At 42.5% G+C, this 18,976-nt stretch overlaps 1 protein-coding gene across 1 annotated transcript in view; it reads right to left on the bottom strand.

The window, feature by feature from the left end:
• The window catches only part of LOC127696778 (ankyrin repeat domain-containing protein 26-like), a 101,833-nt gene that overhangs the window by 65,776 nt on the left and 17,081 nt on the right, over positions 1-18,976 (bottom strand). The window contains 1 exon segment of the mRNA XM_052199712.1: positions 5,140-5,206. Coding sequence (XP_052055672.1) covers positions 5,140-5,206 — 67 coding nt within the window.

Raw genomic sequence — 18,976 nt, 5'->3', positions numbered from 1 at the left:
GGGATTTTTGAGTTGGGGGTACCAGAAAAGGGGGATAACATTTGAAATGTAAATAAAGAATATAGCTAATATCCATTTCCTAATTTAACCCTTTCCCATCTCCCTAGGTCCTGCAGCCCCGCCTTGCCGGTGAACTATGCTCTCTCTCTCTGATCTCGCCTGCAGTCTACCCAGCCTGCTTCTGACCTCAGCTTACTCCAAAGGTTCTCTCTCCCTCCGTGGAGCTGCCTGCTGTCTTTTCCTCTGGTGGAGCTCCTCCTCCTGCAGCTTACACAGACAAGTAATTCCCAAATCTTCCATAGCTTGCCCTGTTCTACACTTCCAAAGGTCTCTCATCTCCAATTTCAATTCTTAAAAATCCTCTAACTTATAAACTGTTAGGGTTAAGGCTAAAATCAGACACACTACAGAGATGACCCTCAAACTCTTCAGAGGTCTGCCAAGCGTGGCATTTAAAATATTTAAACTTCCCATTATAGACACACGCCATCTCTTGATGAAAACCATATGATCTTCAAAATAGATAGGACACAACCCCTCCCGAATTATGGTAAGGCTAACCACTGGGAAAACCAGCCCCATGCCTCGCCGCAGCCAGGGTTCTACCCAAAACTAAATGCTTTTGGATTGATTGCCCTACTCTGCCTAGTCAAAGGAAGGTCAATTTCTCCATGTCCTCTTCCAAGAAATCTTTCAGACCAGGTCTGACAGCAAAAGGCTCACTGCTCTCTAGGACCCCAAAGACATATTACCACTGCCCAGCCATTGAAACCATGGGATAACCTGATAGGTAGGTAATGGGATAGTCTCTTCATTTTAATTGGTTCATAAGCCATTTGGATTACACCTCCTGCTGTAGTTCAGCCTTCTCCAGTTTCTGATGACACTGACTGGCCTGTCCACACCCACACAAAACACTCTTGCTGGAGGAAGAGTATCACCGAGCTGAGCTTTGAGACCAGGGAAGGGGAAGAAAGAAAAAAAATCAACCATCCCTGACGTCTTGGGCGCGTGGCCCGCTGTAATGAAGCTCTAATGCGTAGCAATTGGCACTAACAGGTGGTTGATATCTATTAATGTTCCTTCAGTTGCCTTGGCCATGGTGTCTTACCATAGCCAACAAAAACTAATACAAAAGAACACATGACAATCCTTTAAGAAAATTCATTGACTTATATACTAATTAAATAAAAATGCATTGGATTATATATTAATATAAAAAAACAAAAATCTTATTGTGCCTATAAACATGTGATGTACAGAGGATGTTGCTTCTCGGTGTATTAAAGTTACAGGAGTTCCTCTCTTTCTCAAAGAGACAGAAGGCAACAATACCACTGGGACAAAAGTCAATGAACAAAGTTACATAAAAGTTATCGAACAAAACGTTGTAACTAAATAAGCAAAGATTTGACACAAAGATGGACCAAAAGATACTAAAATCATTTTTATAAGAAAAAGAAAATGAGACCAGTGGCAAATCATTTTCTAAGGGAAGGGGAAGAAAGAAAAAAAATCAACCATGCCTGACGTCTTGGGCGCGTGGCCCGCTGTAATGAAGCTCTAATGCGTAGCACTTGGCACTAACAGGTGGTTGATATCTATTAATGTTCCTGAGCTGAAATAACTGAGAACGCTTTTGCTCACTCCTAACCACACAGGTCTCATACTCTAGAGCCTCATTCTCTTAGCCCTTTGGATCACCGGAATCTATCTGTTCTCAAAGGAGACAGGCAGGAGAGGCCAGGTCTTTTGTAGAGGAGGGGTAGAGGAGCCCAGGGTTTTCCTAGCTTTGGCTTTTTTCCATGTTGTTTACTGGATGCTTTTGTTCTTATTGGGATGGGGGAACAGGACAGCAAAGGAAAATGACACAAAGTTGCGGAGGGCCAGGAAATGCTAAGCTCAGGGTTTCCATTTCTGTGTGGTATAACATTTGAAGCACCCAGACAACTCAGAATGTCCACAAGTGTGAATACTTCTACTAGGAAGAGGAAATGAAATTACTTGAAAAGCATATGGGTATAAGAACCCTAGCTTGTAAAATACACTAAACTGAAAAAATTAAATAACACAGACCTGCATAAAACTAACTTTAAAAATGAAAATGAGGAGGTAGGAAAAGACAAGGTTTTCAGTCATCTGATTATATATTTTACAACATATCTTAGCATTGAGGACAGAAAATGTATACTTACAATAACATACACAAGTAATTTCTCTCATATGAATGTGCACCGTTATACGTAATGAAAATATCTCACTATAAAACAAGAATTGAAAATATTACAGAACCACAGAATTTCTTTTAAAAGAAAATATTACAAGGCGGCTCCTTTGAAAACGATTTCTAAGTGTTTGCACAGTGAGGCAGGACTGTCAATGTTCTTCTAGCCTTCAGGCCAGGAAAGAAGGTCACCTGAGCCAAATGTGTTTTTTAATTTAAAAAAAAAAGTTATTTATGTGAATGAACGTTTTGCCTGCGTGTATATATATGCACATTGCATCGTGTCTGATGCCAGTAGAGGCCAGAACAGGGCACTGGATCCCTTGAAACTGGAGTTACAGTGGGAGCTGCCACCTGGTGTTGAGAAGGGACCACTGGGCCAACTCTCCAGCCCTGAGCTGCACAGTCTCAGGAAATATAAGCAACACATTGAGAATTGACCTCAAGACACTTTTAAAATATAAACGTGTGTGTTGGTTCAATCAAACTTTTTAAGTGCCATTATGACATCATAAGGAAAAACAAAACCTTATTTTAAAATCAGCCAACCTGGCTTTCCTATGTCGAAGCCTCAGATACCAATGGATCTTATTTCCTAATCGGGCCACGATGTGTAAATGTGGGTAAAACCTGGACAAATGATCTAGCACATAGCACATATTTGCCACCATTGAAATAGCATGATTGTTAGTTTTCACATACTTTCCAAATCCTTAGCAATTTGGATTCAGTAGCCATCCTGAGAGGGAATAGGTAGGTCTGTGTGTGTGTGTGTGTGTGTGTGTGTGTGTGAGTGTGTGTGTTGGGGGTGCAGGGGATCTCATCAAGGGGACTGAGTTTTCCAGCTCCGGGGGTGGGAGGTCAGCCACAGAGTGTTCAGGCCCCGCCTTACATCACTTGGCCCTGGATTCAAATGGCTTTTTACAATTTAAAAATTCCCAGAGTCATTCAAAGTGGCTTCACTAGAGGGACGAATCAGCAGGAAATCCTGCTGTTGCGTAGCAGGGTCACGGCTCCCAGAAAACAGCCAAAGCTGAGTTGGCACTGATGTTTCCCTCTGTGCGTCCATCTCACACTGGCATGGATGTCAGAGACTAACTCAGAGCTGCCACGGGGAACATTTTAAATAACGCCGTGTCTCATGATCTATTTTCTTGGTTTTGTAACACAGATTAAAAATCTTCTCACTAAGGGCTAAGGGCTGCTACTGAGGTGGAGGTGACTTGTGACAAACATGCTGTACTGGGTTGACAGACACCAACATAAGAGCATGTCATCTACTCCAGAAAGAAACCAAACCATTTCTAACACAGAGCAAGACAAGCTGGAAAAAGATGTCTTGCTTTGTCTTTTAATTGGGAGAAATGAACAGCTCTTAGAGTAAGAGACAGTCGCGTGCAATATGAAAACACACATTTAGTCAAAACACAACAGCTGAAAAGCACGAGAACCGCCCATCGAAGCCCCCAGCCGAGGGTCCAAGGACTCTGAGGATACTCTAAGTCTTTGCTCTCATGGCCCTTCCTAAGTTCTCCCTTCTCACTGTGACACAGCTCCTTAGAGCAAATCCCCCAGAGGGTGCCCCCCAAACATCAGAAAGGAGAATGAAATTAGGGCACATTTAACATGTTCAATATTGTTGCTTGCTAGTATTTTTCTGTTTGTTTCTTCACACTGAAATATATTAAAATTCTATTTTCACGTGAAACTCTATTCTAGAAACTAAAGGTGACCTGCTCACAGGTTTCTGGGCCTCCCCTAGCTTGTAATGTGCAGAAGACTTACGATGAGAATTTAAATGAGTAAGTAAAAGCCTTCTAAAATCTAAACCATTGGAATATGAAACTAAGAATGTGAGCTGATATTAAAAACCAAGAACAAAACTTCAGGAATTAAATTTTTATATCATGGTTTTTGAACTTCTGCTTGTACTAGTTTGTAACTATTTGGGCAAAAATTGAATTATTTGGTTGTATTGATTTTTTTTTATTATTTTTTAAATTGAAAATAGATTCTTCTTCGTACACTACATCCTGGCCACAGTTTCCCCTCCCTCACTTACCCCAGCACCCCACCCTCCCCTCTTCCAGATCCACTCTCCCTCCACTCCCCTTCAGCAGGCCTCCCAGAGACAACAGCCAAGCAGGACAAAACAAGGAATATTAAGATTGGGAAAAAATCCTTACAGTGAGGCTGGACAAGGCAATCCAACAGGAGAAGAAGAGTTCTAGGAGCAGGCAAACACGCCAGAGACACACCTGCTCCCGCTGTGAGGAGTCCCATAGAACCACCACTGGTGGACATGTTGAAACCAAAGGCAGATCCATCAGCTGTGACATAAATTTTCAGTTTCCTTACAACTTTGAAACATGAATATAATGAAAGTCACACAAGTAAACTGTTTTTTTAAATCTTTTTCCATTATTTATTTTGTATGTATGAGTGTTTGCCTGCATGTACGTATGTGCACACCGTGCGTGCACGATGCCTGTGGAGGTCAGAAGAAGTCCTCAGATTCTGGAGTACTGGAGTTACAGATGGTTGCGAACCACCATGTTGGGAACCGAATCTGGGTCCTCTGCAAGGGCAACAGGTGCTCTTCACACTGAGCCAGCTCTCCAGCCCCCAGTTAAAAAATTAAACCACAATAATGTATATTTATCCCAAAGTTCCTGGCTCAAATTTCAGATTTTCTCTATTGTGAAAACCACACCTCATGACACAGCGCAGCCACCGCATCTGCCACGACTCACAGTGAAACCGGGCAACAAGAAGCCCGGCTGCTCTTAGTTACATAAACGCTTCTTTCTGGTTGGCTTTTCAGATGCAATGACAACAGACCATTGCTGGGTGTAAAAATATATAGTAAAAAAATTTCAGAAAGAGAAAACTAATTTCATAGAGGGGCATCTTACCTTGGTACTCAAGTTAGGTTCATCTTCTACTTCTGTGGGCTCGGAGTTACTAGGTCTGTGGGCAAAGCTTAAGAATAAAAATAGACAAGAGGAGGGGAGATTTGGTTATCAATTATCTGTGCCATTTCTTTATGAGATATTTAAAGTTGATCTCTGTTTAAAACAAAGAAACAAGCAATTCCCACCCCTTTCTGTCTCAACTCTCTACCCCTTACTTCGAGGTGGATCCTTCACATATCCATGACAAAGAATGGTACTCCATACACTGGCACAGCCCAAATAACTATCTTCACAAATCTCCTTTCTTGCAGGATGAAATGAAAACCCAGCTATTGGCTCACACATAGTTTTTCTGCCTGAATTGTAAAAAAAAATACAAAACAAGGCTCAAATACTTAGTGTTCCCTCTTTGCTGTCTCGCCCTGGTTAACAACTGCAGTTCATTCAGGATTAGACAGCTTCATTTGTCATATTTCAAACCACAGACCGAAAGATGCTGGGATGTTGTGTTGCCTATAAACAGCACAGCATCTCCCCCAGAAGTGGGGGACAGTACAATCACATGTCTACATTATTACTGACCATATTCTCTTAAGAGAGATTAAAACATTAAAAATGATTTTTAAATAAACCTATTTTTTTCAAATATCCTTCATTTTCAGATCTTCACAAATCAGCAAATAATAAAAATCCCTCCTGGGCTCATCCACACCCCAGAGAGGGAATGTGGGCCTGGTGGTGGAGCATCTAATGCCCCAGGAATATCTTCCCTCCTATGCACTCCACTCCCCCATCCCCCTCCTTCGGGGTTCAACCATGTTCTCCTGTGGCAATGAGGTACCATAAAAATATCTCTCACATTCTGAAAGACTGATTTGCTGGACCTCATGGCCAGAGTTAATAATACACTTTTTGGTCACTTAAGACTGCAATCCTGCTATGTCCTCAGCCTGTTTCACCTGATTTTAAGAGAGCCACATGACAATCACCATTCCTTGGCTTAGATTTCCCATGTAATCAACTTTTATAACCTATGCTGATGCATAGTTATAATCTCAAGTTATAGACACACCCCTGCCCTGGCCCAGATGTAAAGAATTCAAACCTGGACTTGTTCTTGGTTAAATGACTCCTAAGGGAAATGCTTTTATTTCTTTCCTCAGTGAGATATTAATGCATGACTGACAACTTGGAGCCATTCCCTAATGCATTTAATCCACACTTTCTCTGACCATAAACCTCGATCCCGTGAAAGCATGGATTCCCGAGGAAAAATCAGATAAACTCAAACGATTAGCATTACAGCCCTGTTTCTCCAGCCGGGAACACCTGTGTGCAGTCAGCACCCTGGCCTCAGCTGGGCTTAGGAGGACTTTTCTAGGCCACAGATTCAGCTGGCGCTCTCCTAGGTGACCGTGTATGAATTAACACTGGAGTGGATGAGACATCTGCTTTAACTAGCTCAAGTTATTTTAGCCCGTTGAACAGAAGTCTTGAATTTTGTCCAGAACTTTTTTATTTCTTTTTCATTTGTTATTTATTCTTCTCTCACATGTTACATCCTTATCGAAGATTCTCCTCCTCCTCTCCTCCCAGCCCCTCCCCCGCTCACACTGACTTCTTTATTCTATATGCTCTTCTAGATTCTGTGCTAAGGATTTCCAAATTACCTTTATCACATATGCTGCAATCCTCAAAGTGCTCATCCCCTTTCTAAATTTGTGAGCACCAGCAGTTGTTGTCCCCGGGCAGACCCTGGCTGTTGTTGTCCCTGCGCAGACCCTGGCTGTTGTTGTCCCTGCACAGACCCTGGCTGTTGTTGTCCCTGCGCAGACCCTGGCTATTGTTGTCCCTGCGCAGACCCTGGCTGTTGTCCCTGCGCAGACCCTGGCTGCTGTTGTTGTCCCTGCACAGATCCTGGCTGTTGTTGTCCCTGCGCAGACCCTGGCTGTTGTTGTCCCTGCGCAGACCCTGGCTGTTGTTGTCCCTGCGCAGACCCTGGCTGTTGTTGTCCCTGCGCAGACCCTGGCTGTTGTTGTCCCTGCGCAGACCCTGGCTGTTGTTGTCCCTGCGCAGACCCTGGCTGTTGTTGTCCCTGCGCAGACCCTGGCTGTTGTTGTCCCTGCGCAGACCCTGGCTGTTGTTGTCCCTGGGCAGACCCTGGCTGTTGTTGTCCCTGCGCAGACCCTGGCTGTTGTTGTCCCTGCACAGACCCTGGCTGTTGTTGTCCCCGGGCAGACCCTGGCTGTTGTTGTCCCTGTGCAGACCCTGGCTGTTGTTGTCCCCGTGCAGACCCTGGCTGTTGTTGTCCCTGGGCAGACCCTGGCTGTTGTTGTCCCTGTGCAGACCTTGGCTGTTGTTGTCCCTGTGCAGACCCTGGCTGTTGTTGTCCCCGTGCAGACCCTGGCTGTTGTTGTCCCTGGGCAGACCCTGGCTGTTGTTGTCCCTGGGCAGACCCTGGCTGTTGTTGTCCCTGTGCAGACCCTGGCTGTTGTCCCTGCGCAGACCCTGGCTGTTGTTGTCCCTGGGCAGACCCTGGCTGTTGTTGTCCCTGGGCAGACCCTGGCTGTTGTTGTCCCTGTGCAGACCCTGGCTGTTGATTCTGGAATGAGTTGCATTTACTCGTCCCATCTTTATCCTCTCCCCTAGGCTGCTCTATATCCACCCACCATGATGTTACTAAAACACTAATCTAATGGTGTGTGTGTGTCACCAGTGGTTATAAACGTAAGGGTCATGAGTCTCATTACCACCTCTTGGTGTGGCCAAGAGAGACATTTCAGAGTTTTTTTTTAGTCCCAAGCTCTCTGACAGAACAGCCAAGTGGGGAAGAATTCTAAACACACATTCAGTCTCCCGCGTCCCCCAAAGTCATGAAACTGAACATGCAAAGGAACATTTAAGCACTCAGATTTTAAAAATAATGAGAGAGAAGCTGAAGGAATAATCATTCTTAAAATAAGTATAGTCATTGGAAAGGAAGATAGACTAGAAGACAGACAGATATGGGAGCTCATGTCGATAAGCAGAATAGTCAATGAAAATATCCCCCAATGAGATTTTCAGTTATTATTTACACATGAAAATGTTCTTCACTTCTAGTAGAATAATTATATATCAATGTTATGTAGTCTGACCACATGTTTGTGAGAACTTCCCTAAAACAAGCCAATACAGTGTTATGATAAATTACTAGATTATGCTGACGCAAGGAAGAAAAAATTCAACACGGAGTCTAAATTTGACTTTCTGAATTGGTATTACATAGACCTGTATTTATGTCCTTTTAATCCATGCAGAGGTGTTGGGAAGCAGCGAGCTTGGCTCAACACCCACCGCTGAGCTGTTTGCACAGGTTTCCTGAGTGCAAAACATCCCGCGGCTCTGCTTGATTCCTGCCTTCCCGCCCGCCCGGTGTGGTAGAGACCTCCCAGGTGTCTGACCTATGGCTATAATTGTTTTTTCCTGTTGTTTTTCACCCAGCCTCTAGTATATATTGCGGGTCCCTCAGTAGAGCTTTGGCATTCTCCTTACAGAATGACGCATGTCTGTGTTTTCTGTCAATCTCCAGGCCAGGCCTATGCCCAATACTCGGTACTGTGCTGGCGTGGGCGCTGTCACAGAGGAAGAAGAGACAGTGTCATTGAGTTCTGCTGGCAGACAGTCAGATCGTAGGTCAGACACTTGTCACTGACAGGATGGTGAGCCAATCGAGCTTCCTTCAGATGACAGTGGCCAATCATGGGGACAAGTGTGATCTTTCCTTGTTGGTGGTATAGGTTGTTTTTGGTTGGTTGGTCCTTATTTGGCTTTTTTGTTGTTGTTGTTGTTGTTGTTGATGTGTGAGACAGGGTTTCAATGTGTAGCCCTGGCTGTCCTGGAACTCACTCTGTAGACCAGGCTGGCCTCAAACTCACAGATCTGCCTGCCTCTGCCTCTGGAGTGCTGGGATTAAGGCCTGCGCCTTTGCCACCTAGCATGAGAAGTAAGCTTTATCCGAGCACTTCACGTACCTTCTGTGATTGCTCTGAGATGGCAAGTGCTATGTACATCGTGTGGAACTAGCCCAGAGCAAACACAACAAAAACTAGTTTCTTTTCTCTACATTCACTAAAGAAGGCCTTAAGCAATTAATCAAATCTTACCTTGTTTTAGAGTAGTATTCAGGACCTGTATCTGCTTCTAAAGATAAAGAAAGACTACATTTTAAATCAACAAAATGAATAGAAAATGAAGAAAACAGGGAAGTATAATCTTTACATTACATGGCCCGGGCATCCTTTATAGCGTGATTCTCCTTAGAACTGTAGCTGGCGAGTGTTCCACCAGGAAGACCAATTAGACCAGCATTGGTGGCGGTTAGTACACTGGAAGTCTTAATTTAACTTTTAACTTAATTTAACTTTTTATGTATTTCAAATACAAGGTGGGAAAACAAAATGTTTTGAAATGTAATCCATGACAGTTAAATGCCTCTGGACGGCCTCACAGTCACGATGGAAGCCTGTCAGACTGGCAGCAAACTGTGCTGTCAGCAAAGGCAGTGCTGAAACTGCCAAATGGCTCTGGTTTTCTGGACCAATGACACTAGGGACAATTCTGTTCTTACTTTGTTATTACAAAACACTACTTTTCTAGGTTTTCATTCAAAACTGTGCTGTGTAAGATCAGTCTGTGGTCACTGTGCAGCGTGGCTAGGGAGGCTTGCTTTCGAGTCTGTGGCTAATAGATGCTAATAGCTGCTTCCATTTTGCTTCCAATGGAAAGATCTCATGGGAAGAACACCTTTTATATGTTTATCCACTCTTAATGATAATCAACAGACAGCAGCCTAAAAAGATACAAGAAATTTAGTATCTGATAAGAAAAATATAGAAATAAAATTATTGGAGGTGGAAGGACAGCTCGGCAGTTGAGAGCATTGACTGCTCCTCCAGAGGACCTGAGTTCAATTCCCAGAACCCACATAGCAGCTTACAACCATCTGTAACTCCAATTCCAAGGAATCTGATCCCCCTTCTAGCCTCTGAGGGCACATGGTGCACACATGGTGCACAGGCATGGACAAGGCACCCAAACACATTAAATTAAAATAAGTTTGAATAAAAAATACCTATTAACTTGCTCAAGCTTCCAGAATGGGGCAATAATCGAGTGATGGTAGCTTTTTTTTTTTTTTTTTTTGGATTTGGTTTTTTCGAGACAAGGGTTTCTCTGTATAGCCCTGGCTGTCCTGGAACTCACTCTGTAGACCAGGCAGGCCTTGAACGCAGAAATCCGCCTGCCTCTGCCTCCCAAGTGCTGAGATTACAGGCGTGTGCCACCACGCCCAGCTGTGATGGTAGCTTTTAATTGTCAACTTGATGCAGTCTATTTGACACCAGGGTATCTCAGTGAGGGCTTGTCTAGATATGTCGCCCTATGGCCAATCTGTGGGGATAACCTTTGCTTTGTTAACTAAGGTGAGAAGACCCTACTACTGTGGGCGGCACAATTCCCTGTGCAACAGATCCTGAACAGTGGAGAGAAAAGCTACACACAAGCATGTGTGCATCTACTCCTCTCTTCTTCTGGCCAGACGTATGTAACCAGTTACCTCAAGCCCTGGCTGCCACCAGCTCTGGACTGGTAAACAAAGATAATGCCCTTCTCCTCTAAGGAGTTTTTCCAGGGTATTTTTAATCATAACAACAGGAAATGAAGTGAGATCACTATGATCAGAGACCTTTCCCCATAACTTTACTTCCGAGAAAACAAATGGTGGGAATCTAGTATTTCCCCACAACAGAAAATATACTTATAAAAATAAGGTTACAGATTCAGAACAACAGTAGAGTAACACAGAGACACAGGCACACACACACACACACACATGAACACTTGCACACAAACACAAACTCAATCTGTACATTGATGTCATAAATGTTATTTTCCTGATCAGTCTTTCTGACTCCCACTTCATCAAGGGCAGGTGGATTTAAGTTAATCGGAGGACATACCTGAATTGCAATCTTCACAAATTCCAAGTTCCTTCTCTTTGTGTTTTGAAGCAGTTTGGCTTTTACAATGAGTAAAAAGTAATGAGCAAGATTAATATTTTAGTAGTTATATGAAAAGTATTAAACAATGATATTAAACAATTGAAGACTTATTTTATAAATTATGAGAATGAATATTATAAGGTCAAGCAACAAAAGTTCCTTACTACGTTTTCAATCAAAGAATAAAATGTAAAAATGTAGATGAAATGGACATGAATCAGAAGTAATACAGAAACTGGACCAGTGTGACATCTTAGAAAGTGCCCAAGACTGTTTCCCAAACAGACAAGTTTCTGTTCTTATATGCAAGTTCTTCTAAAAGATAAATATTTTATTGGCTTCCATTATCATGGGATGTTCAAGACTCGAGATGTTAAAAAATATGAACAGAGAAATAATAGTTTAACAGTATACTTTGTTCTCTAAGACTGAACTTCTTTAGAATCCCAAAAATGTGTCATATCACATGTTCAAACAACAAGCTCTGGAGCTGGAGAGATGGCTCAGCAGTTAAGAGCACTGACTGCTCTACCAGAGATCCTGAGTTCAATTCCCAGCACCCATTGGCTCACAACCCAATTTCCAGATGGCTCACAACCATCTGTAATGGGATCTGATGCTCTCTCCTGATGTGTCTGAAGACAGCTATGGTGTACTCATGTACATAAGTAAATAAATCTAAAAACAAAAGCAAAAAAACAAAAAAATCAATGTCTGCACTTACCAGAAATGTCTTAAATTAGATTATTACCTGTTTTATTTTTATGATGTGTGATTCAGAAGAGATAATTATTTGTAACTATAAATTCTCATTACCTTAACATGATTGGCAGTGATTATACCACTAATGAACCACAACTGTGCATGGAAAAATAGTAAAAGCAATGACCGGGTTAGAGGGATGACTGCTTCCCCCTCAGTGTTTGAGTTGGGCTTTCCAACCTCAGCACTAACCACTAGTTCTCAGCCTTTGAAGTTCCTGACCCTTTGTTCTTTTTAGAACAACACACACACACAGCCTTGGGTTTATTTTACCTGAGCTAGCTACACCTGAGGTAGCCCATGGCAGAGTGTAGAAGTCTTTTTGATCTGCCAGACCTACTGTTTCCTGAATTAAGCAGGCTGAATTGAGCAGTGTGAAACATTGAAGCCAACACCCACAGAGTTTTGGGGAAGAGACTTGCCTTTAAAAGCCATATATATTGTGATACCCGATAAAACATTACATCTGGAATAGCAATGTTGTCCTGATGTCATTTCTTTCTCGCCGCCCCCTTCCCTCATCTATTCCCAGCTTCTCTTCCAGGGACCCAGTTCGCGGTAGCTGCTGGCAGCAACAGATTGCCACCGTTCTTCATACTTGGCCACACTGCTTGTTTATTGGCTGCTCAGTTATTTTGAGAGAGTCTCACTTTGTAGTCTGGGTGCCCTGGCGCTCACACCTGCCTACCTTGGCCTTCTGAGTGCTGGGATTACAGGCATACACTGCCATTCCAGGCCTTTGAGCAAATTCTTGACACACACATATGAACACATGGCATATCACCCACAGAATGATACTTAGTCTCCATGACAACTGGGGAAGAACAGCAAGTTCCCTGGGAGAGATGCGTTACCATCGCCCACAGATCACTTGAGGGACCAGATATGGCAACCACTCAGGAGAAGAGCACAGTGGGGCATCCCACTGAGACCTCACAGACAATGGGAAGGCAATGGAACCCCTCAGACTGTCAGCATGGATGCACAGGATAAGGGGCATAAAGTTTAGGGTAAAGAGAACAATGAATCTGTGTGCTGTGTGTGGCTACATCTGCGAGACCGAGTCAGCTGCTCAGAGTGCGGCTCCTGGTCTTTTCTGTTGCTGTGATAAACACCATGGTGAAGGCAACTTATTTTTTAAAAAAGTGTCTAATGGGATTTATGGATTCAGAGGGTTAGAGTTCATGACAGCTGGAGTGGAGGAATGGTAGCAGGAGCAACTTAGCGCTCACAATTTTTCTTTTCTTATTTTTTTAGTTTTTGAGATTATGTTGCAGGATTTCTCCTGTCCAATCACTATGGAAGGACAGGACTGTGATTGAACAGGAAAAGGGAGGCGGAACTAGGAGTTCGAGACAGAGGTCTGAGGAGAAGGGACGAGAACCAAGATGGCTTCAGACGTGTCCCTGCGTGGCATTTACTAGCAACAAATAGCTATGTTTTCAAAAGGTTAGAAATGTTGGGATAAAGCTTTTATCATTATCAATTGGCTCTAAAATTATTGTACTGACATCTTGAAAATTATAATATTTATACAGAAATCCGATTGGTTAATCAAGCTTTAAGAGTCTTGTGTGGGGCTTGTTTATAGATGCATCCATAAAGATTGAGCTCTACAACTCTGCATTTTGATTGACTGTACTCTTCTGTAGTTATTTCCATCCATTGCAAGGGGACATTTTCTTAATGAAGGATGAAGACTATGTTTATCTGTTGCATAAGGACAAATGTTTACAGATTGTTGTTAGGAGTTGTGCTGGTTTAGTAAGATAGTGGGGTTGTAGATTCTCTTCCGGGATCTACGACTTCCCTAGCACTAAGTAGTTGGCTAGGTTTCCAGTACCAGGCATGGTTTGTTGAGTAGTCCAGTACTCTTGTTGAGTAGCTCTTAAGTCTAATTAGAGACTAAGTCCAGACAGAGCAACTATTGCATCTCTAAGGTCGTCATGATAACTGATGATTCACTGGCTGCATAGCTGGGTAGGACTGGTGGTTTTCTTCCTCTTTTGGAAGCTTGCATGGTGCCTTCTGGTTCTGTAAAGGCTCAGGGAAGAGCTTTCAGCTCTAGCTCAGGGGTCTCTGGTTCTGATTCTGAAGTGCATGGTGTTTTCAGCGATAGAGACTTAGCTTCCACCCCTGGGGAAACAGCGAAGGGCAACAGCAATAGACTATGCTTGGGGAATTTCTTGGGACAGACCTGGCCAACGACTCAAAAGAGGGTTTCTCATGTCTGCTATTGGAGTTTTTGGTTGGCAGACTTTGGCTCTTAGAGGGCACATCATCAACTGAGATGAGAAAGTTCATTAAACTCCAGATGCATCCTTGTACAACAAATTGTGTGTGTTGTAGAATGGGTCCGGTGCCTTCTCAGACACACTCACTGCTATTTTACGCTCTCTCTTCTTCTCTATGTATTGCTTCCCCTCATTCCTTTCATTCCATTTCCCCTGTCAGATCACTTGAATCCTATTATTCCTCCCCTACTGCTCCTCAAACCCCCTTCCTGGCAATGATCCTCTTTTAGCTACAGGCTACACACTCAGATCTGAAGACTTGGGGCCAGGAGCCTCCAATGAGAGAGAACATGACATTTATCTTTCTAAGGCTAGACTACTTCACTCAATGTGATCTTTCCTAGTACCATCCATTTACCTGACAAGTTGATGCTTTCATTTTTCTTTACAGCTAAATGATATTCTGTACTGTGTATGTCCACATTTTCATTGTCCACTGTTGGTTAAAGGACATTTAGTTGGTTTCCATTTCCCAGCTATTGTGAACATAACAGCAATGACCATGGCTAAACAAGTATCTGGGGAGCAGCATGTTGAGTCCCCTGGGCAGATGCCCAAGGCTGGGTGGTGTATCTGGATCTTGAGGCAGATTGTTCCCAGCTTCCCTAGGAACTGCCACACTAATTGTCATAGTGGCTGTACATGCTTGCACCCCTACCAGCAGTGAGTGTCCCCTTCCCCTGCGCCCTTGCCAACATGAGCTGTCATTTGTTTTACTGATCTTAGCCATTCCGATGGATGCCAGATGAAACCTCAAAATAGTTTTAGTTTGTATTTCCCTGATAACTATGGATGCTGAACATTTTAGAACATATTTCTCAGCTCTTTGGGTTTCATCTTTTGAGAATTCTGCTTTGTTCTGTATCCCATTTTTTTAGTTGGATTATTTTTATTATTTTAATTTATTATTATTATTATTATCCCCATTCTGTAGCCTACCACTTTGCCTGGACATTGTTATTTGCCACCCAGCAGCTCTTCTGTCTCATGAGGTCCCACACATCAACTGTTGTTCTTAATGTCCACGCGGTGTTCTGCAGGAAGCCTTTTCCTGGCCAGTGGGTTCAGGAAAGTTCTCCCATTTCCCTCCTATCAGGTCTTAGGTCGAGGTCCTTGATTCATTTGAAGTTGAATTTCCTGCAGGGTGATAAGTGTCTAGTTGCATTATTCTCCATGTGGCCACCCAGTTTGACCAGCATCATTTGTTGAAGATGCTGTCTTAAAACTCAGGTGAGTTTTAAGTTTTTTATGTCTGATTCCTAGATTCCACTTCACTGGTCAACATGGCTGTTTTATGCAAATGTAATGCTGTTTTTATTTACTATATCTCTGTAGTACAGCTTGACATCTGGAATGGCGACACCTCCAGCAGTTCCTTTATTATAGAAGACTGTTTTAGTTATCTTGGTGTGTGTGTGTGTGTGTGTGTGTGTGCTCACACATGTGTGTGTTTTCATATAAACCTTTTTTTTTCAAGTTTCTGTGAAGAACTGTGTTGGAATTTTGATGGAGACTGTGTTGAATCTGAAAATCGCTTTTGGTAGGGTGACCATTTTCACTATATTAATTTTTACCAAACCATGAACATGGGAGGTCTTTCCATCTTCTGGTGTCTTTTTCAATTTCTTTCTTCAGTGTCTTACATTTTTGTTATACAAGTCTTTCACTTGTCTGGTTAGAGTTGCCTCAAGATAATTTTGAGGCTACTATTCAAGGTATTTTTCCCTGATTTTTTTTTTCTCAGTCCATTTGTCATTTGTTGTGCTGCCTGCTCTTGTGTCAACTTGATACAAACCAAACTTATCCCAAGGGAAGAAACCTCAATTGAGAAAATGCCTCCATGAGATCTAGCTATAAGGCATTTTCTCAATTGGTGATCAGTGTGGGAGGGCTCAGCCCTTTGTGGGCGGGGCCATGCCTGAGCTGATGGTCCTGGGTTCTCTAAGAAAGTAGACTGAGCATCCTTGATGAATAAAGCAGCTCCCTCCACAGCCTCTGCATCCGCTCCGCCTCCAGGCTCCAGCCCTGCTTGAGTCCCTGCCCTCACAGCAATATGGAAGTGTAAGCCAAATAAACCTTTTCTTCTCTAATTTGCTTTTTTGGTCATGGTGTTTTATCGCAGTGATAGAAACCCTAAAGGCTACTGATTGTGTGTGTGTGTGTGCTAGTTTTGTATCCTATTATATAGAAAGTGTTTGTTAGCTGTAGAAATTTCCTAGTGGAATGTTTAGGGTCTTTTACCTATAAAGTCACATTACCTACAAACAACTTTAACTCCTTTATTTCCTATTTGTATCCCCTTGAGCTCTGTCAATTGTCTTTTTTTTTACATTTTATTCGATATATTTTTATTTACATTTCAAATGATTTCCCCTTTTCTGGTTCCCCACTCCCCGAAAGTCACATAAGCCCCCTTCCCTCCCTCTGTTTTCCCACCCATCCCTTCCCACTTCCCTGTTCTGGTTTTGTTTTATACTGCTACACTGGGTCTTTCCAGAACTAGGGGCCACTCCTCTGTTCTTCTTGTACCTCATTTGAAGTGTGGATTATGTTTTGCATATTCCAGTTTTCCAAGCTAATATCCACTTATTAGTGAGTGCATACCATGGTTGATCTTTTGAGACTGGGTTACCTCACTTAGTATGATGTTCTCCAGCTCCATCCATTTGCCTAAGAATTTCATGAATTCATTGTTTCTAATGGCTGAATAGTACTCCATTGTGTAGATATACCACATTTTTTGCATCCATTTTTCTGTTGAGGGATACATGTGTTCTTTCCAGCTTCTGGCTATTATAAATAGGGCTGCTATGAACATAGTGGAACATGTATCCTTATTACATGCTGGGGAATCCTCTGGGTATATGGCCAGGAGTGGTATAGCAGGATCTTTCGGAAGTGACATGCCCAGTTTTCTGAGGGACTGCCAGACTGATTTCCAGAGTGGTTGTACTAATTTGCAACCCCACCAGCAGTGGAGGAGTGTTCCTCTTTCTCCACATCCTCACCAACATCTGCTGTCTCCTGAGTTTTTAATCTTAGCCATTCTGACTGGTGTAAGGTGAAATCTGGTGTAAGGTAAAATCTCAGGGTTGTTTTGGTTTGCATTTCCCTGATGACTGGTGAAGTTGAGCATTTTTTAAGATGTTTCTCCGCCATCCGAAGTTCTTCAGGTGAGAATTCTTTGTTTAACTCTGTACCCCATTTTTAATAGGGTTATTTGGTTTTCTGGGGTCTAACTTCTTGAGTTCTTTGTATATATTGGATATTAGCTCTCTATCTGATGTAGGGTTGGTGAAGATCTTTTCCCAATTTGTTGGTTGCTGATTTGTCCTTTTGCTGGTGTCCTTTGCTTTACAGAAACTTTGTAATTTTATGAGGTACCATTTGTCAATTCTTGATCTTAGAGCATAAGCTATTGGTGTTCTGTTCAGGAACTTTCCTCCTGTACTGATGTCCTCAAGGGTCTTCCCCAGTTTCTTTTCTATTAGCTTCAGAGTGTCTGGCTTTATATGGAGGTCCTTAATCCATTTGGAGTTGAGCTTAGTACAAGGAGACAGAGATGGATCAATTCGCATTCTTCTGCATGCTGACCTCCAGTTGAACCAGCACCATTTGTTGAAAAGGCTATCTTTTTTCCATTGGATGTTTTCAGCCCCTTTGTCCAGGATCAAGTGGCCATAGGTGTGTGGGTTCATTTCTGAATCTTCAATCCTGTTCCATTGATCCGCCTGCCTGTCACTGTACCAATACCATGCAGTTTTTAACACTATTGCTCGGTAATATTGCTTGAGGTCAGGAATACTGATTCCCCCAGAATTTCTTTTGTTGTTCAGAATAGTTTTAGCTATCCTGGCTTTTTTGTTATTCCAGATGAATTTGAGAATTGCTCTTTCTAACTCTATGAAGAATTGAGTTGGGATTTTGATGGGTATTGCGTTGAATCTGTATATTGCTTTTGGCGAAAATGGCCATTTTAACTATATTAATCCTGCCGATCCATGAGCATGGGAGGTTTTTCCATTCTTTGAGGTCTTCCTCTATTTCCTTCTTCAGAGTCTTGAAGTTCTTGTCATATAGATCTTTCACATGTTTGGTAAGAGTCACCCCAAGGTACTTTATACTGTTTGTGGCTATTGTGAAGGGTGTCATTTCCCTAATTTCTTTCTCAGCCTGCTTATCCTTTGAGTATAGGAAGGCTACTGATTTGCTTGAGTTGATTTTATAACCTGCCACTTTGCTGAAGTTGTTTATCAGCTGTAGGAGTTCTCTAGTGGAGTTTTTTGGGTCACTTAGGTAGACTATCATATCATCTGTAAATAATGATAGTTTGACTTCTTCCTTTCCAATTTGTATCCCTTCGACCTCCTTATGTTGTCTAATTGCCCGAGCTAGTACCTCAAGTACAATATTGAAAAGATAAGGAGAAAGTGGGCAGCCCTGTCTAGTCCCTGATTTTAGTGGGATTGCTTCAAGTTTCTCTCCATTTAGTTTGATGTTGGCTACCGGTTTGCTGTATATTGCTTTTACTATGTTTAGGTATGGGCCTTGAATTCCTGTTCTTTCCAAGACTTTAAGCATGAAAGGATGCTGAATTTTGTCAAATGCTTTTTCAGCATCCAATGAAATGACCATGTGGTTTTTTTCTTTGAGTTTGTTTATGTAGTGGATTACATTGATGGATTTCCATATATTGAACCAACCCTGCATCCCTGGGATAAAGCCTACTTGATCATGGTG

This window comes from Apodemus sylvaticus, chromosome 11, assembly GCF_947179515.1.
Source record: "Apodemus sylvaticus chromosome 11, mApoSyl1.1, whole genome shotgun sequence".
In the NCBI taxonomy this organism is placed as follows: Eukaryota; Metazoa; Chordata; class Mammalia; order Rodentia; family Muridae; genus Apodemus; species Apodemus sylvaticus.
The sequence above is the reverse complement of the archived record's forward strand: the minus strand, read 5'-3'. Positions and strand labels throughout refer to the sequence as shown.